Here is an 18,458-nt window from a genome sequence, read left to right as displayed (position 1 = left end):
TTGATTTTTACCTAATGTTGTAGTGGTCCTTAATTTTATTTATTATGGATTATATTATAAAGTGTATATATTCATATCCTTGATTTGAACTGCTTTTCTAACTTAAGGGAATATAATTTTGTTTAAACTTCTGAAAAATTAGTATCTGGTGGAATAATCTTTCACATTTCATTTATTGAATCAAACGCAAGTAAATTACAAGCCTGCATGTTCTTCATTTTTTAGAATAATTTTGTATAATGCGTACGTTTTAAAATTTTTTCTGTATTTATTTACTTTCTTTTGTCATTAATAGGAAAATAAAATATTTACTTAATAGTTTTAGGTGAAATGTGTCCTGATCTATAGTAAAAACGGTTTAATGGGCATTCATTTGATTTACACAGCTATATGTGTGTATATAATTGTAATTATATATATGTATAATTATCAGGAAATCTTTTGAAAAGTTGTAAAATGCGTATCATTGTAGGAAATAAGACAAATTTTTCAATATTGTATGGCAACAGTAAAGGGAAAGTTAGTCATTTGTAATGCTCGTTTCTTGTAAGATCTACTCTATCAACTATCTAATTGGATAATCTTGTTTAAAAAAAAAACTTTTAAAGAATTATAAAAAATATCTCTTTGTTAGTACCAATACTTGTGTCTGTCAGGCTGTGTCATTTAGACGTCTGCCATTAACCAGGATTTCCTTTCCTTTAAGGTATCTCTCTGAATTCCTTTATGCATGGTTGATGTCGACATTAAGTCGTGCTGATGGCTCTCAAATGGCAGAGGAAAGGATAATGGAAGAACAGCAGAAAGGCCGGAGCAGTAAAAAAACAAAGAAAAAGAAGAAAGGTGCTGTGGATTATTTTTGTTTAATTTAAAAATGGATTAATTTAATTTAATTAATCGTGGATTATTTTTAAATTTAATCGTAGTGCACTTTAATTTCTACAGATAAGTAGATGGAGAGCTACCTGTGCATTGTAATGGGTGAATTAGTCATATTTTAATTCTCGCCCGTCTTCTCTTTAGAAAGTATAAGGTGGAAACTGAATCCAGTATTAGTGATATGAGTCTTTTTGGTTCCTTTTCTTGCTTTTCTTTTTCTTCTTTGCTATTCCATGTATCAGAGGACCTTAGGGCAAGAAGTAGCTACATGGAGCAAGATAGGTTAAGGAACAAGACAGCAGGAGACCTTTGATCTTCTTTGGACAGGAGGCAGGTGGATCTGGAGTTGTGCTTCTAGTTGGCACAGAAAGATGCTCACAGAGTGCCTCGGCCCACCACCCAAGGCCGGAGGAGAAAGAAATGTTTCAAAGGGACTGCCTATCAATCACTCGGGGAAGGGTACAGATTTCCTATCACTACAAAATATTACTTTGTATTTCCTTCAGATTTCAACAGTTTGGGTGGGTCATTAAATGACAGGGTTTATGGGTTTCCTCTATAAGAAGTTGTTGCGGTGTGGTGAATTCAGAAGTTAAAATACTTAATACTAAAATTTTATGGTATTGGCTGTTTGGGAAACATAATTATTGTTTAGCTTTTCAGTTATATTTTATTATTTGTAGATTTTGTCCATAAAATTTAGCCTGTAGGAACAAACTATTTGAAATTTTAAGAAAGATTTTTTTAAATTGGATTTTCTCCTGCAGTAATTCAGGAGGAGGGAGAAAAGAGTATGGGTGATTTTCTTTGTAATTACAGTTCGCCCATTGAGCCGAGAGATCACAATGAGCCAGGCATATCAGAACATGTGTGCTGGAATGTTTAAAGTAAGTTGTTGAAAATGAAGTTCCTTCTGCTTTTTAACTGTTACTATTATATATTTTAATTAAAGTGTACTCTTTTTGTGATTCTTTCCGGGTTCTAATTTCACCTTTGTTTTTACTAACCATTTGCTTGAAAATTACTTTTTTTCTGAGTCTAGTTGTTTTTATTAATTTATTTAACAAATACTTGAACCCTTGTGTGGATCTTTTATGGAGTACATTGCAGGATACCAATTCTAATCAGATTTGATCGTCTCAAGTGCCTAGTTAATGACAGGCTAGGTGACATAGGTGTGACACAGGTTAATAAGAGAAGTGAGAGTTTACTTGTGACCCATGATCAGGAGAGGTTTCTTGGAAGCATTGGGGTTTGGCGTTTTTAGGAGTCTTATTAGGAAGAGGGCGGGCGCCACAGTGAATGGCTTAAGCAAGAGCAGGCACTTTCTGGAGACACTGAGTGCTCACTCTTGAGTCGCACAGGCATTTCAAGAAATGGCTTGAGGCACCTTATGTTAAAATAGGTAAAACAGAACATGGATTTCTGTTTGGAAAACAGTACCTATGCTTTTCTTAGAAAAATTATATGCTAGTTGTTTCTTCAGAAGCTTTTACTTAAAGGTTTCAAAGCTCTTGTAAAAGCACGAGGCATGGGAGAATGATGTGCGTGTAGTATAGTGTCCCTGGGAAAAATAGTAATATGTTAAACACTAGAACTTGAAATTTTTTTGTATAAAAGATGGCATATATGGGGCCGGCCCCGTGTCCAAGTGGTTAAGTTCGAGTGCTCTGCTGCAGGCGGCCCAGTATTTTGTCAGTTTGAATCCTGGGCGTGGACATGGCACCACTCATCAAGCCACGCTGAGGTGGCGTCCCACATGCCACAACTAGAAGGACCCACAACTAAGAATATATAACTATGTACCGGGGGGCTTTGGGGAGAAGAAGGAAAAAAATAAAATCTTAAAAAAAAAAAACCCAAAAAGATGGCACATAACATAAAAGTGAATACTAAAGCCAGTTTTTCTCTTCCTATTTCTAATATCTGAGCTTTAAGTTGTTTTAGCTCTGTGTAAATAGTTGATTGTTTTCTATTCTGTATTAATGAGGATGTTACTTTTGCATATTGATAGATCTTTTTTCCTCATCGTTTTCCTTTAGACCATGGTAGCATTTGACATGGATGGCAAAGTACGAAAACCCAAGTTTGAGCTTGATAGTGAACAAGTTCGATATGAGCACAGGTTTGCTCCATTCAACAGTGTAATGACACCACCGCCAGTGCACTATCTACAGTTCAAGGTGAACTAGAGTTAAAAGTCATTGCAAAATAGTCTTAGAGCTTCTGAGAGATGTGCTGTTTGCACCTAGCCAAAGTAGTCAAGTCAAACTCACTGGACCAGACGAACAGGTGATGATAAAATAGCAATTTTAAATAGTGTGAAAATTATTTGGCTTTTTTGGATGCAGTCATCACATTAACTGTTATTTAAGTATGAGAATAATATGACGTAGCATACAAAGGTTAAGAATTGACTCTTACATAGGAAAAAATAGGGACATATGCTGAGTGTTTGCAGACTTCAGTGTCTGTATATGGATGGATAGTGAGTGTAGAATTCTTTAATTAAAAAAGGTATTTTAGAGTTTTTTTCCATGTTAACCATGTTTTGGATAATAGTATTTCTGAACCCTTTTTAGGAAATGTCTGACCTCAATAAATACAGCCCTCCTCCTCAGTCTCCAGAACTGTATGTGGCAGCTAGTAAGCACTTTCAGCAGGCAAAAATGATACTGGAAAACATCCCAAACCCGGACCACGAGGTAAAACTGCAGTCACGGCATTTCCAGAGGAAGAGCTTGGCAAGACGCGCATGTCCTACTGCTGGATGACAGTTTAATTATAAAAATGAACTAAAAGGAAATAAAAATAGTATTCATAAGTGAAACCTGTCATGTTTCTGCCAAAGATTTCAAATGGCTTTGTTCATCTAGCTTTGTCAGACTTAAAATATTTGATGAAAGAAGTAACATAAATACTTCTTGGTGTAAATTCAGAAATCAATACAAAGAGAAATTAAGACTTAGAACCATATAATGAGTAGGAAGAATAAAAATAGGATGCAGATTGGGCCACACTTCAGAAATGTTAACATTTAAAATTTTTTATTTTAGTCTATAGTTTACTAGATTAAAATATAATTATATAAATCTTAAATCTGAAAGACCTGGTCAATTTGCACAGGAAGTAAAAACCACCTTATTCCACTTGACCATTTAAAATAAAGGCTATTGTTTTTGAAGACTATTTTGAGATATCATTCTACAGAGCTTAGAACTTGCAAAATATTAATATTCAGGCTTTTGTTATTTTCACAATTTGCTATATACCTAATTGTATTGAAATGCATTTATTCTGTACATGAGAGTTACCTGTAACACAGAGACCATTTTGGGGGAGTCTATCTTGGTACAACCTCCATGGAAGAGTGGATTAGCAATATTTGTCAAAAATCACAGATGCTTCATTCGGCCCAGCAGCTCTCCTTCTTAGGATTTATCTTATGGATATATGTGTCCAGGTGGAAGTGAGGAGAGTGATGAATGTACAAGAGTATTCATTGCAGCAGAATTTCTAATAGCAAAAAAAATGAAGAAACTTTAGTATCCATCAACAGGAGACTGTTAAATAAATTATGATACACCATACAATAGAATACTACCCAGCCTTAAAAAGGACAAGGAAGGTTTATGTACTGTAATGGAATGTTCTTTAGGATAGAAGTTGTTTAATAAGCAAGGTACTAAACAGTGTGTATAGTCTGCTGCCATTTCAATTGGAGAAGGTGAGTATTTATTATAACATCTCCGGAAAGATATATAAGAATTAATAACAGTGTTTGCTTCTTGGGAGGGGAGCTGAGTGCCTTGTGGAACAGCTATAGGAGACTATTTTAACCATATATAATCATGTAATAAAATAAAAGGGCAGAAGTCTAAAAATTAGAGGAAGATATGTATAATAAATAGCATATTTCTTTTAGGGGACTTCATTCATTTATTCAGCAAATATTTGTTGAGTGCCTAGTATCCATCCAGCGCTGTGGTAGGTTCCAGCAGTGGGAAAAAAATCCTTGCCCTCCTAGGGGCAGGGGATGGTGATGGGTTGCAGACAGTACGTAAGTAAACAAATAAATAATAGTCTATCAGAGGATCATAAGTACTCTGAAGGAAAATCAAGCTACGAATGTGGATAGTGAATGCTCCAGGAGGTAGGCAGGTGGAGGGGATTAGGCATTTTTAAATAAAGCGGCCTTTGAGCAAATCCTGGAAGAGAGAAGCAGCAAGTCATGTGCCCATTACAGGATGGAGCCTTGCAGGCAGAGGGATCCACATGTGTGAAGATGCCAGGTAGGGGTGTGCCTGGAGTTTTTGAAGAACAGCCAAGGACTGACTGGTGTGCTGGAATGGGGTGCACAAGAGCGTGAGCTTGTTGGAGGGTTTTGAGAAGGGGAAAGACCCCATCTAATTTAAGTTCTAAAGGATCCTTCTGACCTCTGTGCTAGAAATATACTAGTAGGCCATAGCAGTAACCCAGGTGAGAGATGGTGACAGTGGAGGGGGTCAGAAGGGATTGCATTCTCTGTGTATTTTAAGGTCAAGCCAACAGGATTGATTGGTGGATTGGATGTGGGGTAAGAGGAGTGAAAGATGACTTCAAGGTTTTTGGCCTGAGCACCTGAATGGATTGAGTCATGTGAGGAACACTACAGGTGGACCAGGAGCAGCTGGGGAGGCAGGGCTGGGAAGGTCAAGAGCTCAGGTTTGGACATGCCTCTTGGATGCCCAAAAGGAGCTGTCGTCTAGCAGGTGGATGTGTGATCTGGAACTGAGGAGGAGCAGTTCCTGAACTTGTGGTGTGTGTTTCTAGAGAGAGGTGAACAAGAAGGCGGCAGTGGGAACTTTTTTTCTTCAGGTTACCCATTACTCCCTCTGAAAAGAAATGCAATATTCCATTCCATTGTTTTTCATGTGTTCAAGTGAAGCCTTTTAGACAAGTGGTAGTCACAAGTAATAACAGTTAACACTTAAAGGACACTTACTACCTGACAAGTGTGGTTCTCAGCTCATAGTATATCTTAACTCATTTAATCCTCACAAAAAATCTTCGTGGGATAGGTAAACTTATCCACATTTTTACAGATGAAGAAACTGAGGAACAGAGAGGTTAGAGAACTTCCAGAGGTTTCTTAGTTAGTAAGTGGCAGAGCTGGAGTTTGAAAATGTGCAGCCTAACTCCAGAGTCCATGCCCCAGACACGTGCTGTGCTAATCTGGCAGGCCTTTGCTGCCTGCTGTTCCCTTGTTTTAATGAAAGCAGGATACAGCAGCCCTTCGTGTTTCCGAGTGGATAAAAACAGAGTTCTGTGTTACTGAAAGAAGTATGATGTTTGTTGATGTTTTTATTTTTAAATTGCCTTTATTTAATAAAATATCAACACTTCTGTTGTGCAAAATTCCTATTAGTATCTATAATATAAAGACATTTTGATTATGAATTTTATGTTTTGATAGCTTCATGTTGCTCATTGTTTAGGTCAACAGAATTTTAAAGGTTGCCAAACCCAACTTTGTGGTTATGAAGTTATTGGCGGGAGGACACAAAAAGGAATCTAAGGTAAGTACAGTGTAGGGAAAATAATCGTATTAAATTGTTGTAAAACTTCCCCCCCCAACAAAATGCATAAATATTATTACAAAGGAAGTTAAACATTCATAAAAATCATACTAAAAGAGGTTCAGTGGCAGAAAATAAACTAGAGCTTGCCATTTTGCCTTGAAACTTAGAGATTTTGTTGACTTAAAATTTCTAAAGTCTACCCTTCCATTCCATGTGTAAATTACTGAATAACTTGGAGTAAAAAAGATAATGTGTAAAGACAAATTTATGGGAGAGCTATTTAAAAAGTCATCTGCCTTTAGGAAAGTGAATGCTTCAGTGATTAAAGACTTTTTTTTAATGGTTCAGGAGATGGAAGATCTCTAAGCTCCCTTCATAACGTTATGTCATCAGTGCTGTATCAGCATTCGGTGCAGAAGTTCGGCGTTCTGTTAAGAGGCCAACCGCTGAGGCCTTTTTGGGGATGTTTGCCCATTATACGTACCTCTCTTGTTTCCTCCCATTGCTTTTCTGTTACTTTCTTATCTCCTGCTCTGCTTGACCAGTGCCTTTCTTTTCATTGCTCCATACTATCAGTGACCTTGGAACTAAGAAATCTCCTGTAATTTAAATCCATTTTCCTTTGTTACTGTTCTCTGAAGATAGAAAACAGCTAGTCAGCATGTTTTCTAATGGCCTCCATAAACCCAGGAATAAGCTGATCATTTTTTTCCTTCTACCTTAGTTCCTTTTTTGTCACTAAACCAATTTTTTAGAATCTCTTTTGTGCTGCCTTCTGAAAACCCGAGAAACTCTAAAATTAAAAGTCTTTTGTTCATTGTCTGAATATTTTAATACATTAATTGACTTTCTGGTTTTCTTTACAGGTTCCTCCTGAATTTGATTTCTCTGCTCACAAATATTTTCCTGTTGTTAAACTTGTTTGAGAGAGACTGAAAAAGTGACCGTAGAGGGGCAGAGTCTCCTTTCAGAGTCTGCTCTTAGAGGATCCACCCGTCAGTCTCACCACATACCGTGAAGTGAAGTGGACTTCTCTGATGACCCATTATAAGGAATACTTTTAATTTGACAGCCTTATATGACGTGAATGAAAACTGCTGTTTTAAAGTGGTTTATTATGTTCCATGGGTGAAACTGGTCGTCTTGAATGCATTGATGAACGTTATGGTTTTATTACAGATTTAATCATAAATCATTTTTTATGAATGATTGAGTGAAAATAGTGTTTGTAAAGGTTAATAAATTTCTTGACAAAAAAGATTAAAAACAGTATTACTTTGTTGATACATGTTAAGAACTGAAGGTGTTTACTCTTAACATTTGAGTAGTTCAAACACGAATTAGCCTTCTTTAACACTTGTATGGGAGTTTGGCAAAATACATTTCAAAGAGATTTTTGGGGGGACCTCTAAAACTACATAGGGAGACTGAATTACATGGGGGTTGTGATATCTTAAATTATATGAGTGTAGATGTTTTTAAAAAACATCCTTTAACTGTTACTTTTGGTACTTTTAAAAGATTACACATCATGTTTGCTAGTGACATTCAAAAGGTACGAATGTGTAGATTGTTAATTTTAGGGCTAGGTTTAAATTTGGCGGACTCCTTTTGTTTACTACTTCATATTCAGTTTAACCCGTGAAACGTTTTCAGATGGGGTCTTCCCAGTCTCCTCTGGGTTTGGAAATTGACCTAAGTCCACCTGTACCTGCAAGGACCCAGTGCCAGAGGCCCCACCCGTCCTTTGCTGCTCATTCCTCTTCCTGTCTCTGCTCTTCTGTCTCTGGCTGCCGTGGCAGCTGTCCAAGCCTTTGGGGCCTTCCCTTTTGTCTTCCTTAGGGGCAAGACCATTAGCAGAATGACGTAGACTGGCTTAAACTGACTTTTCCCTAAGACTAGCAGCAGTTTTGTATCTGGTCTATGGTACAAAGGGTCCTGAGCTTCAAATATCTTACCTCTGATTTGACACCTCTTTTGCAAAAGTGATATTGAAACTTTATTTCTGGAAATATTTTAAAGCAGGTAACCTGACAGAATCTTGCCTGCTGTAGCAGAGCCAACTGTCGAGTAGGAACTTTCCCGACCCCTCTCTTCTCAGCTAACGAAGTAGACTGGCTCCTCTCTTTCCCAAGAGTGGTAACTTCTGTCATCCAGAAACAGCCATTACGCATCCTGAAATTTCAGAACCCACAAGTCTTGAAAGAAAAAAAAGTAGCCTGTACAATAGGAACTTAAAGTATGAAGAGATAAAAGTCTACCTTTTGCTATCTATCTAATTTGAGAAGGAAAACAGCACTGTTTCTGGCTGGTAATTTCTGAAAGCTTTAAACAAAAAAGGCAAAGAAATGGTAGGAAATAGGCAATAGAAGAAAGACAGAATCAAAAGAAAAAGCAGAGAGGATAACGGAGCAGCAAGATTTGGTCAACAGCCGAGAGCCTAAGTCAAGTTGGAAGAGGAACATGGATCAGTGCAGCGAGGGCCCCGCTTGGCGACGGCGCATGGCCAGTTAAGGGGGTGCTCCGGCATTCTTAACCCACACATCTGATTGCTCAGCTAGTGTACGTGAGAGCAGCTGAGCAGCCGTTCTGCCTAATTATAGAGCATCTAGGCTACTTTTTAGGACTAGGTCTTGAGAGCAAAGTGTGTCCCTAAGTTAGTCCATTATCCACTGAAAAACAAAAGATTTGTTAGTGTATGTTAATGACAGAATCCTGTGTTTTCGTTTCTGTAGCTTTAGTATTTTTTTAACAGTAGGTTTCTAATCAGAAAAGTAGAAAGTTGCCCTTTTTTAAAACTTTACTACTTTTTAGAACTCTTGTCATTCAAGGTAATAAGAAACGACGTGGGAAATAAGACCTCCCTCCTCACAGAGTATAACCTTGTGAAGAGTGCTGACAAGCAAGCAGGTAGTTATAATGCACTCGGGAAAATACAGTATGCTGGTATAGGAGAATCACCTCACATAAAGATTCACAGAGACAGCATCTCTTTGAACCTCAAAGGCTAATGAAGAGGTATTGGCGGGTAAAGGGGTCCTAGGCAGAGAAACAGGACGTGCGCAGGCCTGGAGGTGAGGTGGTGGCCGGCTGATGAAAGTGTAGAGCAGAACAAGGGATTAGAGACAAGACTGAGAGAGGGGGAGGCCAGTCCTCCAGAACCTAGGAAGCCAGTTAATGAATTTGGACTCTAGTCTGATACTGGCGGATACTGAAAGAGGTTTGATGCAGGGAAATGACAAATCAGATCTGCTTGCCCAAGACGACTGGTTCCAAAGGGTGCCAGACTGGAGGCAGGGAATCTGGTTGGGAGGAAATGGTGTTCTTAATTAAGGTAGTGGCAGAGGGAGTGAGGAAAGTGGATGGAATCAAAAGATGTAAGAGGTACGAGACTTGGTAAACGGGTGAGTTTGTGTGGGAATCAGGGGTGATGATTCATTGGTTTTATGGCTGTGGCAGCTAGATGGATATGGTGCCATTTGCTTACATAAGCAAAACAGCGTAGGTTTAGGGATAAAGGTTGCTTTAGACGTTGAGATGTCTTTGGGACATCCTAGTGAAGATGGCAAGTAGTGTGGTCTGGAGCTGAAAGGTGCATTCATGGGTGGAGATGAACTGAGGTCTGAGTGGCTGCAGAGAAGTAAATTAAAGCCTTGTTTGGGGGCTGCAATTGCTCAGGGATCATGTAGAAGAATGGCCTGAGATCCCAAGGAACACAGTTAGGATAGCCAAGTTCCAAGAGTGGGCCAGAGAATGGGGAGGCAGCAGATAGGCGATGAGACAGGCCAAGAGAAGTGAGCACTTAAAAATCATGCCATGCCACCCTTGGGCAAATTTCTGTCTGTTTCACTGTTTTGTTTTCACAAGACTGACTCCTCTAGCTAAGACATTATTTTAATCGTTGGTCAAAGAACACCAGAGACGAGAGTTCCTTTTTGGCTGCCTCTGGGCACTGGAAAAGCCTGCAAAGGAGACTTAGCAGGAAAATAAACAGAATGCAGGGCACATCCAGCTAAAAGGCCAGTAAAATAAGGACCAAGACGGGCCCATTAGATTAGATTGGGCAAATAAAGATTGCTGCTAACAATGGTGAAGGCCCTTTCTGGAGGAGATGAGGCAGGAGTGGGAAAGTAAGTTGAGGTGTAGGGAGTGGGGTGAAGTAATGGAGACAGCTTGGGTGTGAAGAAGTGACTTCCCCACATTCATATTTGCCCCACTCTGTTCTTGGAGGAGCTGGCGTGATCATAAAAGAAAGATCCACTGTTCTCTGGTTAGTGACACAGTCCTCACCCAGGAATGCCCGATTTGGCCCACTTCATTTCTGCCGTCTCCCCTGGGCTTCTCAAGCTGTACCTGCTTTGCCTCCCCTGACTGCTAAGCCTCTTCTGGCCAATTTCTCCTCATCCTTCAGCTGAAACGCCACACATCTCGGGCCAGGCCCCTTTTAGTTGTAATTTAAATAGTGTTTCTATCCTCCCAACTGGATTATAAACCTGCGAAAAGGGACTTCACCTTTCCGGGACCTGCTCAATGGGACGTGGATTTTTTAAGATGTAGAAGACATCCTGATGGCAACGAGCTACCCTAGGGAACACTGAATAGAAAAGGTAGACGGCCACAAGGGCCGGCGGGAAGGCTGCCTTGGCTGGGAGAGAACACAGGCCAGCTCGCAGCGCAGAGGCATTCAGAGGTGGCAAGTTGGGGTCTGGTGGCCCTTCCCCTAAACAGTTTCCTTCACCTGGTAAAACTGGTTGATTTCTGTTTATTTGCCCATCAACTTAAGCACAAGTTGGCATATCAAATACCTCCAAATCTAAAGATCGTAGGGAACCAGAGCTGGTTGCTTTTGCAGTAAGAAATAATAAAATAAACTTTGGATGACTAAATATTTTCATCATCCCACAGCTGCCAAAGGTGTTTTAAAAATTTGCTTGTGAAGTGTTGAAAGGACCTGTCAGATTGAACCCGTCCACCTGTGCATTCATTTACACTGTGGTCCTCTGCTAACACTGCTTTCCATTTTAAAAGAATGTCAGCTTTTGGAGGATCTTTTCTATGCAACAACTCTGAATTTCTAAATTACTGCAAAGGTAAAAATGCAGTACCTGCCACCTTGTGTTCAGATTCAAACTTAGCCAAGCTTAAAGGAAAGTGGTGCTTTGTTGTGATCACAGGTCATCTGTTGACTTCTAGAATAACTTCTGAATGAGCCCATCTCTAAAAACCAGAGCAAGGAGATTGTTATACCAAGATTATCCTTTATAGGAAACGTCTGGCAGTTGCAGACTGCTGGTTAAGGTCACAGAACTTCTCTTTTAATGATACTCATATGTTAAAATGTTGATAATGCAGCAGCTTTTTTGGACAGTGAGGTAAAACATTTAGGTGAACATTTAAGTTCCAAATAAAGGCAGACATGATATATCAACCTGGGGGTTCCATTACTGAGATTTTACTACAGGTTTGAAAGAAATTAATAAAAAGCAAGCTAACATCAGGAACTCTTCCACAAAGACTCTGGCTTGCCTCTAAGGCTAAGTTGGTTTTCATCCGAATTTTCATGTCATTAACATTCATTCTAAAAAGGCATTTGGTCATCTGAATCTCTATAAAGGTTCTCAAAGGCAAAACTTCAGTTATACGGGAAATCAGAGTGTCTGGGACCACCTCTCTGATCCATCCCAATCATTCATTTGGACTTAACCGTCAAATATTTACCAAGCACCCATCGCAGTATTAGAATCTTTGCAGGCGTACAAAGTGTGTAAGCAAGGTATGGTCTGTCACTCAAATCAGGACAGTTATGCTACTGTAGAACTGGCTAGGGCCTTGGTTTATAAAAAAGCTCATTATCTGAAGTTTATATGTCGTTTGAAGATGACAATATTTCAAGTCATTTACCTTTCCCAGAGATGTGTTTCCCTGGCACACCAACAAGGACAGAAGCATTTAGTTTGGGGTTCAGGTGCAGAGGAACATATCTACTTAGAGTACTCCTTCGGTGCGTACATTACCGGAACTTTACAAACCAATTTTTAAGAGACAGTGGCTTACTACGCTTGAAGAAAGTGTTGCCTCCGAGCTGAGAAATAGCACACAAACATACAAATATTGAAATACACAATTATCATAAGCTTATTTGCCCAACTTTCTGACACTGATGAACATTTTCAAAGTCTTAAGCTAACCACGTGAACAAAAATTGTTAATATAACCCACAGTTAATAGAACGTTTATTTTAAATTTACATATTTATTCTAAAATTCATCTCAAAGACAAGTGTTAGAAGTTGACTGTCCTATAAACTACCATTATTTATAATGAATAGTCTTTCAGGCTAAAATACACAGTGGGAGCAGACTGCCCCCCTGGACCTTAAATGACCCTGATTTCACCATTCTCTTCAAGCACTCGACTAGGAATGGTAACCAGCTATTACCAATTAAAACAAGAGTCATGCTAGTGACCAATCTAGTTATTTAATGACAGCACAGTGACTTCACAGGTAACGATTTCTCAAATCCAGCACACAGAAGTACATTAATTATGTGCAGTGACTGGATTACTCGTGGAATCTAATCCAGTGTTGCTTAGGGAATCTCCATCTGCAGTCCTATCTGTAGGAGACAAAGACCAAACGAATCCACTCCTGTCTACACGCCATGTGAGAGTACAGAGGAAGGTGTGAATTAAAGAGTTTACACCTGTTAAAAATTGGATAGCTGCTAAATTTAATTTTGGATGAAACCAAAAGACCAAGGTTGGGTTTGATATCTACCTGACGCTTATTACACAGGTTTTTGGGTTTTTTTAAACAGCCATGACACCTCTAAATTGTTGCGTTGGAATAGGTGCCTGTGATCCCAAGGGAAGCCAGCGGTAAATAAAGCAGGATTGCCTGGAGAAACAGCTCACAGTACACACCCCTGAACGAATGGCCTTTGGGTGCCTGTGTACGTGAAGACGGAACCATCATCGTTATTTTTTATTCGTATTGACATCTCATCTCACTCCACAAAAGATTTAAGGCAAACTACCATCCTTAATCCCCAATTTAAAGCTAATTCTCTAGAGATCCAATAAGGGATGAAGGGAAAATTGAAAGCAGTTTTAAAAGTTTAACTAATAAAGAATATTTTATTTCTCAGCAACTCTGTGCACAGATTAAACTGAGATGAATAAAAGTTTTATTAATTATTTGAAAAAGCAAGAGAATATCAACACTAAGACACAAAGGGAGCTTGGACGTGGACTTAGATAAAATCTTGCAAAGCTACTTTTATACCCCTTCAGTTGCCTCTTCTGGGTGAAGAGCTGAATCTCGGTGATTAGGTAAAAGGAGAGCATACACGAAGACCATTCAAGTTGGTGATCTTGACCTGGATGCAAACCAGGTCCCGACTGGGTGATTACTGGGGCACAGCGAGTCCACACTGGGGGTGAGGCCAGGATTCCAGCTCACCAGCTCTCTGGCCTGATAAGCGCCACAATTTCTCTGGGCCCTGTTTCCTCGCTGAAAACAAAGGGGTTACACCAAATGACCTGAGTTCCCTGCAGCTCACATCCTGTGACTCGAAATGCACTTTAATAAGCATCACCACCCATGTACCCTTTAGGGAGCCTCGCTGAAAGTCATTCCTGTGACTTTCAGTTATTCACAAGTGGCAACGGCCTGACTACCCTAAATATTAAGAACCAATGCATGTCAAACCTAATGTCACTATTGTCAGTGTAAATTATGATTAGTCATTTTCCAACTAACTTGATTTTTACATCAGTTTTGTAATAGTTACCACAAGCTAAATGTGTAGACTAGGACAAAAGGACTAGTCCTTTGTCTTGCCTTTCTAAACGTTCCCAATTTATAACACTGCACGGATCCTTAATCTCGCATGCCTCTGCTCTTACTCTAGTGGTGAAGCAGGCAGCCTGTCCACAGCGAGCCCACGTCGCCCACAGTGCCTGCGGCCGCACCGCTCTGCTTCGGCCCCTGCTGGGTCGGTCTAAGCCCCTCGTGGCTCTTCTTGGTAATATGGTATATTACACAAGATTTGCTTTGCTCACACATATTAAGCAAAGTATAGGCCACAAGTTTTCAAATTACAAGTCACTTGAAAGCATTTTGTACATTAATGACAAGGGTATTATGCAAGTAGTCTTTCTAAAAACTCTCACACAAACCACCTTTGTATTTAGACTCATTTAAAACTGCGGCTAGTGATGTTTGGGTTAACAGTCGGTGCTCTAGGCCATTGATTGTCAGAACCAGAAGTGCATGTACGAGAGCATAAACCAACAATGGTTCAGTGCTGACCAGGGAGGACAGAGAGAACGTGCTGGCACCGGTCACTCGGCACAGCATGCGGAGAAGAGAGTGACTCCAGAGGGAACCGAGAAAAAGGAGTTCCCCAGCGCGCAGGTCTCTCCTTCACGTCTGAAGATGGACTCTTCCTGCAGGCTTTTATTTTTTAAACAAAGTTATATTCCAGAAGAAGCTGCCACCGTCGCCATACTTGAAGAACTTGGGTTCTACTTTTGGTGTTGAACTCATGAAATACCTATTAGCTGACAAATTTTGACATTTTAATATACACACTTCAAAAGTACCCCCCAAAACTGTCTAAAGACCATCTCATTTTCCTACATAAAGTAGGTACTAAAACTCCACAATAATCATCTTTAGATGTATGTTTGACTTAGCACATTTCACAGTATCCAATCCCTCATGAATATTTCGTAGCGTTCTCTGTTCAATCCTGACACGCAGCACAGGATTCCAGTTTGATTCAGAGAGTGTGATTCCTCTTTTCACGCTGATCAAGTAAATTTATTGTGTCTCTTTTCTGATTTTCTGCATTAAGAACTAAAAAGGAAAGAAAAAACACAATATTCTAATATTAAACATTTTGAGAAACCAGCCCAAGCAGGTCCCATTTGACCTAAGTGTCTAGAAACTGTGTCACACAGAGGACAGTATCTCCCAGAGCAACAACCTAAGGTGGATTTGCATTCCTAATCAAGGACAAGGCAGTAAAGAGCCCACAGCACGGCCAGCAAGGTGCCAGGAAACAAAGTCAAAACAGCTAAGAACTCATTGTTTAAAAGAAGGAAACAATGCCCCATATCCTATAGAATGGACACGATAAAATGTACTCTCATCAAATTTTTGACATGACCAGCCCCTGGTGTGCCGCGTGGCTCCCTCTGTCAGTGCACCTCCAGCAGGAGGCCCGCTGTCTTAAGTGCCACGTACGGCATTGGTCAGCTCGTGACTCCAAAGCTCTTCCTTGACAGAGCTGAGGTCTTTCTGTGGCTTCCACCATCCTTACTCTATCCTTTGACACACAAACGACGTAAAAAGACACAGCACAAATAAAACCTAAAACCAATGTCCTGATTTACAACGACTGCACATTAAATGGTTAATGATTTTTTAATTAATTAAATGACCGCCTTAAATGAATAGTGTCTTTTAAAGTTCTCTAATAAAATTGGAGCTAATGCCTTTTTCTCCTACCGTCCCTGGAGCAAACAGGGTCTTAAAGCGGTTCAATGACATAATCTTAAAAATGATGTTGATGAGACGACTTCAACTTAAAACTCTTTCTTAAAAGAGCTTGCAGAGCATTTATCTTCTTTACTTTGCCTACCCCCTCACTCTGTTTAAAACCTTGCACAAGGCCAAATCCTGAGAGGGACACCTGGGAGTGGGGGATACAAGATCCCAAAGCGTCACTGTAAAGCCGAACATCCTGTGGCACACTAGGTTCGTTCCCGGGCAGGGAACCACACCACCCGTCTGTCGGTCTTAGTGTAGTGGCTGCGTGTTGCTGCCGTGATGAAAACTGTGCCAGTGGTATCTCAGATGCCAGCAGGGCCGCTCATGGTGCACAGGCTTCAGCGGAGCTTCCGGACTAGGACAGGCCAGGAAGAAGGACCTGGCCACCCATTTCCAAATAACTGGCCGTGAAAACCCTCTGAAGAGCAGCAGAGCACTGTCTGATAGAGCTCCAGAAGCTGAGAGGATGACGCGGAAAGACCTGGCAGAGTTCTATTTTGCTGTACTCAGGGTGGCTAGGAGTCAGAGTCAACTCGATGGCACCAACAAAAGGCTCATTTAAAAGGATGTGTCAAAAGAGATGAGAGAAACCACACCAGAAAACATGCTATTCAGGAACTGAGGGACACAAACGAGTGGAGTCAATGATAAAGAACAGAAAGATCCAGAGACCTTGTATATGCTTAAAATTCTGACTGCTAATGTGTTCACCTTTTGCATTACAAAAATTACCTAAACAGCCCATGAAAATAATTTAAAAATCAAGTTAAGACTTCTGGAAACCCCAAACAACTCTGCCAATTGTAATAACTGAGATGTTGGATAAAATTGAAAGGTATTTTTTAAGAACACATTGTTGAATCAAACAAACCCAAACTGAGGGCCTTTCTCCCAAATAGCTGGCCACAGCACTTCAAAAACCATCACTGTCATAAATGATAAAGCCAGATGGCTCCGAGTTAAAGGACACTAAAGAGTATGACGGTAAACGCAGCGTGTGATCCTGGATGAGGTCTGGGACCAGAGAGGGATACTGGCTGGACAATTCACTAAATTTAAAACGTGTCTATAGATAATAGCACGTGTCAATATCACTTTATTCATTTTGATAACTGCACTATGGTTACATGAGACATTAACATCAGGGAACCTGGGTGAAGCGTATACGGAAATTCTTGCTATTTTTTAAAAATCTAAGCTATTTCAAAATGAAAACTTAAAATTTTTTTTAAAAATTAAAGAAAACATTAAAAAGCATTGCCTATAATGGCAGTTAAAACAAAGAATCTGCCAGGCCAAAAATGAAGTGAAAGTGACCACTCCTGAAGGGGACAAGCATCAAAGCCACTTCTTGCCCTAAGGATTCTGTGGAAGCCTGAAGACACTGGGCTTCTCCCTTCACAGGTGCAAAAGGTGCTGGAGGCCAAAAACTCAAGACTAGGGCTCCACTCAAGACGGGGAGTCAAGAAAGGGGATCCTACATGAAGATGAAACCCTGAAGACTCCCATCCTTGGCTTAAAGGTAATGGGAAATGAACCTGGAAAGAAAGTGGGACGGCAAGAAAGCCTCAGGTGTGGACTGGCGGGATTCTTAACCACGTGAGATGACTGTGTAGAGATATAATTTGAACTTACATTTCCTATGTGATCCAAAAAAACCTGAAAAGAACTTACTTTATTAAAGAGGTTGTGAGTTTGCAGTGCCCTCCTCAAGACTGGCAGAGGCCAACTGCGTTCTCCAGTGGAAAACAACTGTAACTCGGTCCTCAAAGACGCCCCACAGACGAGGTTCCAGGGAACCCAGGAGCTCACAGTTAAAAAGCACCAAACACACAAGGAAACAAGGGATCGTAAGAGAGAATGTGCAGAGACAAGAGAAACACAAAGTTTTCAGATACCGCAACTAGAAGACAGGGAACATAAACAACTGTGTGTGATACACAGGTAGAGAAATAAAAGGTGTTTGCAAACGTGAGCGAGGAATAAGGGCCCACACAGAGTGGCCAAATAAAGTTCAGAAATGAAAAATAATTAAAATTAAAAACAAAGCATGAATTAAAGAATAGATAAGACATAGCTGAGGGAAAAATTGTTGAACCGGAAGATATTTCTGAGGAAATTATTCTGAATACAGACTAGAAAGGCAGAAACTGAAAACATGAAAAAGAGAATAAGAAACAGGAATAGAATGAGAAGACCCAACACACTTCTCATTGGAGTTCAGGAAGGATTCAAAAGGGGAGGAAGCGTTATTCAAAGAGACGTCGGCTGAGATCTTCCAGAGAGACTAGACCGGCCAGGTATTTTTAAAAGCTGTTAGACTTGGAACAGTGTGAATCATTAGAGAAATCAATGGCATAGAAAGAGAAAGTCCAAAAATTAGACCCAAGTACACAGGATATTTAGCATTTGATGAAGGTAGCAACTCAAATCACTGGCTTTGAGATGGCAATTTGAGA

General features: G+C 40.0%; 2 protein-coding genes across 7 annotated transcripts in view; one reads left to right on the top strand and one right to left on the bottom strand.

Annotated features, from left to right (window-relative positions):
- The window catches only part of NAA35 (N-alpha-acetyltransferase 35, NatC auxiliary subunit), a 103,887-nt gene extending 96,175 nt beyond the window's left edge, over positions 1-7,712 (top strand). For all 4 annotated transcript variants that reach the window (XM_046663920.1, XM_046663922.1, XM_046663923.1 and 1 more), the window contains exons 18-23: positions 707-843; positions 1,699-1,766; positions 2,922-3,062; positions 3,462-3,584; positions 6,357-6,437; positions 7,307-7,712. In XM_046663920.1, coding sequence (XP_046519876.1) covers positions 707-843; positions 1,699-1,766; positions 2,922-3,062; positions 3,462-3,584; positions 6,357-6,437; positions 7,307-7,366 — 610 coding nt within the window. In that variant the 3' untranslated portion in view covers positions 7,367-7,712. The remainder of the gene's footprint in view (positions 1-706; positions 844-1,698; positions 1,767-2,921; positions 3,063-3,461; positions 3,585-6,356; positions 6,438-7,306) is intronic.
- A 5,898-nt stretch (positions 7,713-13,610) lies between these two features.
- GOLM1 (golgi membrane protein 1) overlaps positions 13,611-18,458 on the bottom strand; it is a 52,638-nt gene continuing 47,790 nt past the window's right edge. For all 3 annotated transcript variants that reach the window (XM_046663925.1, XM_046663926.1, XM_046663927.1), the window contains one exon: positions 13,611-15,303. In XM_046663925.1, coding sequence (XP_046519881.1) covers positions 15,227-15,303 — 77 coding nt within the window. In that variant the 3' untranslated portion in view covers positions 13,611-15,226. The remainder of the gene's footprint in view (positions 15,304-18,458) is intronic.

The sequence above is a fragment of the Equus quagga genome, chromosome 6, assembly GCF_021613505.1.
Source record: "Equus quagga isolate Etosha38 chromosome 6, UCLA_HA_Equagga_1.0, whole genome shotgun sequence".
NCBI lineage: Eukaryota > Metazoa > Chordata > Mammalia > Perissodactyla > Equidae > Equus > Equus quagga.
The sequence above is the reverse complement of the archived record's forward strand: the minus strand, read 5'-3'. Positions and strand labels throughout refer to the sequence as shown.